Source organism: Mastacembelus armatus, chromosome 18 (genome assembly GCF_900324485.2).
Source record: "Mastacembelus armatus chromosome 18, fMasArm1.2, whole genome shotgun sequence".
Classification (NCBI taxonomy): Eukaryota; Metazoa; Chordata; class Actinopteri; order Synbranchiformes; family Mastacembelidae; genus Mastacembelus; species Mastacembelus armatus.
Window position 1 is genome coordinate 10,441,516 of NC_046650.1, and position 9,596 is coordinate 10,451,111.

General features: G+C 40.7%; 1 protein-coding gene across 1 annotated transcript; it reads right to left on the reverse strand.

Annotated features, from left to right (window-relative positions):
- Positions 1-1,118: 1,118 nt before the first annotated feature.
- On the reverse strand, positions 1,119-7,038 carry mfap3l (microfibril associated protein 3 like). Its single transcript, XM_026313108.1, has 3 exons — positions 6,885-7,038; positions 5,313-5,723; positions 1,119-3,219 (listed from the first exon to the last, which is right to left on the reverse strand). Exons 2-3 carry the CDS (start codon positions 5,692-5,694, stop codon positions 2,300-2,302), a joined length of 1,302 nt encoding a protein of 433 aa, XP_026168893.1. The 5' UTR covers positions 5,695-5,723; positions 6,885-7,038; the 3' UTR covers positions 1,119-2,299.
- Between the last annotated feature and the right edge of the window lie 2,558 nt (positions 7,039-9,596).

The following is a 9,596-nucleotide window of genomic DNA, read 5'->3' on the forward strand; positions in this document are numbered from 1 at the left end:
AGTGTCTTCGCCCTGTGTCCTGTTACAGCACATCAATCATTCATGGCTGTCGGTCATCGGTGTTTTGTTTTTTTTGCTTACAAAACTCCACTGAAGACCTAAAGATTTAAAGCGATTGGTTATATGATTACATAAAATATAAGGTTATATAAAATTTAAAGGCTTGGATTTGAGGTGATTGTATCTTTAACATTAACAGCATTTATTTCACTGCTGTTGTAATGTATCATTTTGCTATAACCCCTTTGTTCTTTTAGACAAGTCTCCAGCTGTGTCAGCAGATACACGTCCTGTCATCCACATCAGGACAGACAGGTCTGTGGTGACGCTACTGACACTGTGTGGACTTTAGTATCAGGTTGAGAAAAGACACTTAACAGACTGCAGTTACTGGTTTACATATTGGCAGTTGGTCAGATACTTGTCAGACAGCTCTCATTTCTTATCTGTGTATTTTTCCTCATTGAAGTGGATGGAAATATAGAGACAACATATTCTTTAATATGTGATTCTGGGTTTTAGAACAGGGGAGAAATTTTAGGTTTAGCCTGAAGGTGGCAGCAAACGTTAATGTAAAAAGCCATAACATGCTCTTGTTTTCTTGGCAATTCCTCTTCTAAAGTTTGGAGCTTTATTTTTCATCTAATGCTATTAGTGGATTTTGTTGCTCATGTTATTCCTCTTTGGGTAACAATTGCACTCTTACTTTCAGGGATGTAGACAAAGTATGATGGTTTTTTTGTCGGCCCCCGCCTGTATTTCCATTCAGTTAGTGTCACTCCACCTTAATGGAGTCGACTGTGTCAGTTGTGGCCCTGCCTCCTGCTGCATGTCCAACATTTTCATAAGACGCCAGTAGATGCAAATGTTCTCCAGATTTACTGCAGTTCAGTTCTGGGGCAACAATTTCTCCAGGATGAAACTCCTCTAAAATTAATTCTCATGAACAAGGATGAGACCTGAAGTAATTAAAGCTGTACCTGTATTTGAGTATTGTTACTAGTAACTACAGAAACCTTGAAAATAATATTGTTATAGCAGATATTCAACACAAATTTTACAAATGTATGTACCGTATGCAGAGTTGATGAATAACATGAATAAATATGAGTCAACTGTAGAAACCGTGGTTTTTACACAGCACTTCCATTTTATTTCACTACAAAATAAGAGGCATCTCAAGAGCACCAGTAAAAGCAGAACAGTGTCCATGTCCGCCACAGATTGGACTGTCAGCCAAGCAAAGGGAGAAAGAAAGGAGTTTTGTTTTTTTCTGTTTTTTTTTCCCAGTCCGAGAGGAAGATGTCAAACATCTCCATTTCCAACTTGTATAGTGGAACATGCAGTAAAAATGCAACTGTAGCTGTGAAGCCTCTGCAGAAGCAAGATGATGCTGAGATCAGGTCAGGAGTCAAATGAAAAGCTGAAAGAGCACGACAGAGGAGAAAAAAGACAAAGGCTTTCTTTTGTTTTTAACACTAAACTAACTGAGAAACTTAAATCCCACTATAATTGGTAATAATATAATAATACTCTTAAAAATATTTCAAAGGAAACATATAAACTCTACCCAAAAATGTGTGTGAGACCCGATCAGGAAATCTACTGTACACAGAGGTTTACCTGGCTTATGTGGTAATTCTTTTATTGAAATGCAGAATGCTGTACAATCCTGAAATTGTGACTAAACACTTGAATCTTTTTTTTTTTTTTTTTTTTTTTTTTTTAAGCCCAGCATGCATCTCTATGCGAGCAGAACGTTGTACAATAACAGCAGATCGGCTGTAACAGTAGCTGGATGTGAAATTGTGACCAAATGAGGAAAGCTCAATTTTTCATGGTTTGAAGAAAACGCATGAAGAGCAGCTTGAGGCAGATTTCTGAAGTTCGTCATAAAAGCCCTAGAACTGGAAACTAAAACTGAAATATTACTGTCCCGAGACTGAGAGACCCTAATTACTTAAATAATAGTCTGAGCTATGAAAATCTCAACACCGGAAATGTTTCTTTACAATTTTATGCTTATTACATTGATAAGAATATTGACAACCCTTCCATGTACATTCAAGCATGAAAAGTCCAGAGTGAGAAAAACACCCAAGTGTTTGAGAACCTTCGGCTTTATTCTCAGGGGAACAGCCTACAAAGGTTTGGAGATTGTTCTGTTCACAAAAGCCAAATAAAAATGTGATTGTTTCTCTCCAAGATATGAAATTAAAAATGTTTGTGGACCTTTTTGTCTTCAAGTGAAAATGCATAGCAGGATAACTCAGCGCTCCTCCAGCGTTGGTGCGTTCCGTCACACGTGGCTCTCATAAAACACCTGGCAGGGAGGGGTCTTACTTTCCGCTGCTTCTGATGCCGCTTGTTCAGCGCTCTGCTCTCCCTCTCCCTCAGGCTGCTCCTTGTGGTGAATAGGGGCGAGCGACGGAGGGGAGGACGGTGCGGCCTCTGTCTGAGGTGGAGCCTCTATATTGCAGTAACCTCCAGCAGCGAGCGGCGGGTGGACCGACACCTGGATGGCGATGTGCTGCGGCTGCTCGTGTGTCGAAGAGTTGTCCGAGTCGCCGGCGGGTGATTCACTGCGCTCCCTCTCCCGCCCTCGCGCTCTCTCCCTCTCCTGCAGGATGGTGAAGACGTCCCGCACCCCGATGGAGGCGACCCTACTTGCAGTCTCGTGCCGTCCCTCGGGTGCCTGCCTGACAAACGTGTGTCTCATCTCCTCCACTCCCACCACCTCCAGGATCTCCTCCATGAAGGTGCGGCAGTTCATGATGAGCGGCGGCAGTGGGATGCTGCGAGCCAGCTCCTCGATGTACCGGGCAAACTCCATGGTCTTGAACTGCGTCACCTTGGCCAGCTCCAGGGTCTTGGCCGAGGTGATGATGGGGATCCTCTTGGCGATCTCGAAGGCTTTCTGCAGCTTCTCGGCACCCTCGGTTCGGAAAAATTCATTGATGGCTTTCTCCGTCTTCTTCAGGTGGCTGCTCATCATGCAGAGGCGTGTGACGTTCAGCGCCATGATGATGGTGAAGGTGACCAGACACACCACCATGTAGTACACACCCATGTCACCGTTAGTGAAGACCACACGCAGCGTCACTGTGCAGTTGGAGTTGCCGTGGATGTTGGACGCCATGCACGTGTACTTCCCACGGTCTGCAAACTCGATGCTGGTGATGTTGAGGACTCCGTTGTCCAGCAGCCACCACTTCCCGTCTACAGAGACAAAGGTAACAACAGTAAGAACCAACAACTGGTCAAAAAAGTTGCCTGTGACATGTTTAAAGCCATGTTGCTTCAATCTTAGCCAATACTTTAAGGGAGTACGACATTAGCATGACAGAGAATAGATGTTTCAAAGTGAACAAGCTTTGATATGTATTTAATTGTGAAACCATGTGTTTAAAAAATTGGGTGTGATTTCGTGCCTGAACCTGCTGATCTGACTCTTTGACTCTGAAATACAAAGCTGCTACTCTCAGTATGTATCATGTTAGCGTGTGCTGTATACTCCGATCACATAGATCATAGATAGATGGTGTTTGAAAAGGATGGTTTTATACGTGTTCTTGTCTTTAGAGCAGAGACCAGCAGCGATCTTATTCTTCCTGCCGCGCTTTTAGTATTTACACAGGTGCAGTGGGAGCGTTTGGTTTGGAAACACTGCCGTGTGCTGAGGTCTGAGTTGCTAATCAAAACAATGATCTATTTACATGTTGGGAAGGGAGTATGAAAGCACATTTAAAGGGCCAGTTCATCCATATAGCATGAATGTGCTCCTGTAATTGAAGATACAATAGATTGTCTGTTTTCTAGTTGAATCCTTAAGTTTGTCATAGCTTCAAATGTACTGATATGAGCATGTGTACAGTTTGTGCGTGTGGAGCCTGGCTGTAGCATTTGGCCTGGTTATTTGCTTTGGTTATCAGTTCTTATCAAGGAGATGAGGTGCTTGTTTTGAACCGCTGTGGTGATGCGACAGCTTTAAAGCAGTTTAAACAAGTAGTTTGACATTTGGTGGAGAGTGAGAGCACAAGATCAATACCGCTCACGTGTCTGTCTGTTAAATATGAAGCTAGTGCCAGAAGCCGACCAGCTTAGCTTGGGGGGGGTTAAGGATTTAGCTGTGTAAAAATCACACAATCCAAACTGGGTTTTTTTCTGTACATTAGTTTACACTGGACAGAACTGTTGGCAAAACTAATAACTGTACTCTGTGGGAGTAAAGATGGACAGATGTTAAAGAAGGTGTCTCTAAATCTGAAGTCTGAGGTCTGCACGAGACTGTAAAGATATTTACAGATATTAGATTTCGACACATCCAGCACAATGAGTTAGCCTCTGTGTTATCCTCTGGGGGACATGAATGGGCAGTCAGGAAATTTAGCCCGACCACCAACAGCGTCCCACCCATCCGCTTTCTAGCATGAGAGCAAAATTTCTAATTTTACCTCCACCAAAGGATCACATGATGCAACTGATGTGTGCTGAACAATACTACAGCTTACATTGCAGATCAGGCCAGTGAGGGTGGGGTAGTAATGCTGCTCCTAAAATCACCACTGTTTATGAGTGAACTAGTGCCTGAAAGTCTACCCCTCCCTAATTACAAGTGTGTGCGTGTGTAACCCAGGGGAAAAGCTCTAGTTAGATGCTGATCTGGGTTTGTGGGCCATAATAACAATGCTGCTTCTGTTTCCTCTTTCACAACAGGTTTCGACAGGTCGGCTCAGGAGAGGCCTCAGAAGAAAAAAACCACTATTCCTCCGGCGTTTCTCACAAGGTGAATCAAAATATTCACACTGACAGAGCAGGCTCGGCTTGAATGAAAACCATAATAAAAATGAACGAGTGTCTGCCTTCACAGCAAAAAAAAAAAATAACCAATGCTACAAAATAAATGTGCAATAATTTGGACAAATTAGGAACATCAGTTCGTACAGTTTTTTTTTAGAGTAATCAGGTTATAGGACCACCTCCTGAAACAAAAATAAAAAAAGTGCACAGACTTAAAATAAAAGATTAGTTACCAGTGATTTGAGATGATTTTATATTTTATATATTTTTAAATGCACCTGGCTCCTGTCGTTAGGCTGTTTTACTATAAAGAGGGTCTGGGTGGCTTATAAAGTCTTTAACATCATTTCCTGAGGGGACCTGTGGTTTGTAGTGTTGACTACCTTGTTTCAGTGAAGAAATTGACCTAAATGTCTGTTGGGTGCATTTGCTGCTAATGAAATTAAAGCCAAGTGACTGGTCACAAAGAGAACAGGAAACCAGGTTTAAAGTAACAGTACAATCTGTCTCACCACTTGTCTCCGTGTCCAGACGGTCTCCATGGGAGTTGAACCACTGAACACTGGGGAACGGGTCTCCGGTGACATTGCAATCAATCAGCGCGCAGCTCCCCTCTCGAGCAATTATCTGGCTTACTTTCGTGAACACAACTGGGACAAATCCGCTTACTGTCACATTCTCTGTCACATTGTCTGTGCGGTTTCTGCCCGTGTCCACTGATAAGGCTCCAGCGGTGTGAGAGGCGATAAGACACGCCAGTAGCACAAAAACGTATCCACCGATCCAATGCATCTTCTGCAGCCGTCGTGGTGTCACCCGAGGGGGAAGAGACTCTGTCACTCCTCCTGGGTCTCCATCCTGCACACTGGCTATCTCTTGATAGTAGGAGACCATTTGGCATTCAGCTCTGCGGCTTGAAACATCTCAATGGAAACAAGAAAGTGGTTGACATATGTTAACCAGAGCCAAAACAACAGGTGCTGGTTTAGGACAAACTGATGAGGACTAGGCCTGAGATGAATACAGGACTTTAAAGATTATTTCTATTATAACTAAACCTAAAAAAATAGTGACAAATATTTACTGCAGTATCCCAAAGCTAAAACAAACAGCAGGAAGCAGCCAGTACTCATGTTTAGAGAACAGCTTGAAAATGACATACTGATTATCCATCGATCAAATAAATGTCATTTGTTTATTAATACTCGGTTTTCAAATTTTAGAAACCCCAAACATCTGGAGGCTGCTTGCCCAGATGTTCTACTTGTTCTGTTATTGTATTATTACAGATTAAATACCGGACTCTGGACTCGGTAATGGTTCAATCAAGTCTCCAAAAAAGACCCTTTATTTGAAACAAAACCCCTTTAAATCCAAAGCAGTGACAAAAAGACCTGAGTGCTAAATGGTTCCTGCTCATTCACGGATCGGCTAACATTAGAAAACAGCAGCATTTAGTCAGATGTAGACCAACGTTAGCTGCATGAAATCATAGAAAATAATAAAAAACACCGACCAAATGTATCAACCGCATGGTTGCATTTATACATCTCTACAGATCCTTAGTAACAGCACCTCCTAGCTTGATTGATATGCTAACATTACAACATAACGGAGCTGTGGGGGCTCCGTTTATTTCCTAGTTCACTTCAAGCCCAGACGTTAACGTTATAGCTAGTTAATACCGAGGAGATGACATCGTTAGTTCCTATAAGTCGCTTAAAAGCTCGTGATAATCTAACGAGTTATCTATAAATCTTAGTCATATCTGTGAGGAGTAGTATGATCCCGTCGCTTTAAACATTAACGTTAGCCAACACAAAACCAGGGCGTGGGACCCGGCTATGTGCTGGGCAGCGACGTTGAGCTATATCTCGGGACCTTTCCAGACCTGCCTCTGCAAACTGTTTACACCAGGCTGTCGGGCAGCTCCTTCAACCTGCCGGTAAATGACAGGGCATTAGTCTGTAGCTGCACTTTATCAGGAGTTAATATATAGCTAGCTAATAACGTTAGTTGTTGTCGTCGTGGGCACGTATCGGATTTAACGTTATACCGCGGTTACGTTAACGTTAGCTAGTTACCTTCAGCGGTCCAGCGGTGAAGTTGGTCTTTAGGTGGATTTTTCTTCTCCAAAGACCCCCAGGAAAACCTGCGGAAAACCTCAGAGCAGCAGACCGGTGCTCGGTGCTCCCCCCCCCGAATACGAACTGAACCAAACCGACCCCGCACACAGTCGCACCGAGTTAGGGACCGTCCGTAAATTACTGTCCTGCTGACGCGTTACCCTGGCTGGTTTTCAAAACAAGACTCGCATAAATGTTATTTAAAAAAAATAAATACAAATCTGAGTTTGTCAGTCTATTAATTTACATAATAAATATTAATCATGAATTTTGTTGTTCAGTAAGTTGTCAATACAGACTGTGCCATAGATGTCAAGAAAAATGAGCCCTAATCCAAAATATTATAACATGATAATAGTGTAATTGGTGATTAAAAACGCATTTTAGTATAATATAGCACTTCATATCAGTATATAATTGTTCTGTTTATTTTATATTTAGTGTATTGCTTAATCTGTGAAGCACTTTGGCCAACTGTGGTTGTTTTAAATGTGATATGCAAATACATTTTGATTGATATAATACGTAATGTAAACTGCGACTTTACTGCAGTATGTGATTGAAAAATATGCATTTAACCCTTGTGTGGTGTTCATGGGTCTGCTGGACCTGATGCGTTTTGGGGTTTTAAATTCAATACAAACAATTTTATGTTAATATTCAGCAGATCTTTACTTCATTCCAATTACAAGCAATTTAAACAGCACATGTGGTTAATTTCTGCCCTTTACCTTTGTTAGAAAACATGTCCCACAGACCTGAACGCCATACAAGGGTTAAGCACATGGTTTTGCTGACTGTTTGGCATGAGAGTATCACCTGGGAGTAGTGCTTTACCTGGAGTGTGGGTGAGTCTGAGTGGAAACCCCTGAATCCTGGGAGAATGCTCAGTGCCTGCTGATCTAGTAAACTAACTAGCTGTCACAGACAGGCATTGTTCTAAACTCACTGATTTGTCTTTGACAGGAAATCCCTCAGAGGTTTAACCTTCTCTGCAAAGTCACGGATTAACTTTCCCAGCTGACTGACCATCCCTAGGAAGCAGCGAAATTCAAGATGGCTCTTGTCTTGTCTGGATCTGGTAGTATGTGGCTCAAAAGTGAAAATAGTAGTTTGTTGAGAAAAGCGATCATGTTATAGTATGTGGCGCATAAGATGTAATGGTGTAGTTTGAGACAAGCCCTTACAGTGTAGTATGTAGCTCAAAAGTAGTCACGGTGTCGTATGTAGCTCAAACGTGGTCATAGTATAGTATGTGAGTGTTTTTTAATTTATGTAATATTCTGATGATTTTTCACACCCTGAATAATCAAAAAAAATTTCTGATTTTTTTCACACCCTGAATAATCAAACAAATTTTCTAATGATTTTTCACACCCTGAATAATCAAAAAAAACTTCTGATTTTTTTCACACCCTGAATAATCAAATGATTTTTCACACCCTGAATAATCAAATGATTTTTCACGCCCTGAATAATCAAACAAATTTTCTAATGATTTTTCACACCCTGAATAATCAGGGGGGGGGGGGGAAATCCTTATGATTTTTCACACCCTGAATAATCAAAAAAAATTTCTGATTGTTTTCACACCCTGAATAATCAAATGATTTTTCACACCCTGAATAATCAAAAAATTTTTCTAATGATTTTTCACACCCTGAATAATCGGGGGGAAAAAAATCAGATTTTTCACACCCTGAATGATCAGGAAAAAAATCTAATGATTTTTCACACCATGAATAATCAAAAAATTTTTCTAATGATTTTTCACACCCTGAATAATCAAATGATTTTTCACACCCTGAATAATCAGGGGGGGGGGGGAAAAAAAATCCTTATGATTTTTCACACCCTGAATAATCAAATGATTTTTCACGCCCTGAATAATCAAACAAATTTTCTAATGATTTTTCACACCCTGAATAATCAGGGGGGGGGGGGGAAATCCTTATGATTTTTCACACCCTGAATAATCAAAAAAAATTTCTGATTGTTTTCACACCCTGAATAATCAAATGATTTTTCACACCCTGAATAATCAAAAAATTTTTCTAATGATTTTTCACACCCTGAATAATCGGGGGGAAAAAAATCAGATTTTTCACACCCTGAATGATCAGGAAAAAAATCTAATGATTTTTCACACCATGAATAATCAAAAAATTTTTCTAATGATTTTTCACACCCTGAATAATCAAATGATTTTTCACACCCTGAATAATCAGGGGGGGGAAAAAAAAAATCCTTATGATTTTTCACACCCTGAATAATCAAATGATTTTTCACGCCCTGAATAATCAGGGAAAAAAAATCTGATTTTTCACACCCTGAATAATCAAATGATTTTTCACGCCCTGAATAATCAGGAGAAAAAAAAATCTGATTTTTCACACCCTGAATAATCAAATGATTTTTCACGCCCTGAGTAATCAGGAAAAAAATCTGATTTTTCACACCCTGAATAATCAAATGATTTTTCACGCCCTGAATAATCAGGGAAAAAAAAAATCTGATTTTTCACACCCTGAATAATCAAAAAAAACTTTCATTAATTGTATGTTGACTAAATGGTCATAGTGCAATAACAAAAATGTACTCCAATTGTGTGGCACTATAGTATAGCGTGTGGTCTTTTAGGGACTAAGTAGTTAGGAAAAGGACACAATG

What these genes read in the sequence shown, in the direction of transcription:
- mfap3l (XM_026313108.1), bottom strand. Translation starts at nt 5,694, where the DNA reads ATGGTCTCCTACTATCAAGAGATAGCCAGTGTGCAGGATGGAGACCCA. An exon ending in TCTGGACACGGAGACAAGTG is followed by an intron (nt 3,220 to 5,312) that starts GTGAGACAGATT and finishes TTGTCTCTGTAG; the next exon opens with ACGGGAAGTGGTGGCTGCTG.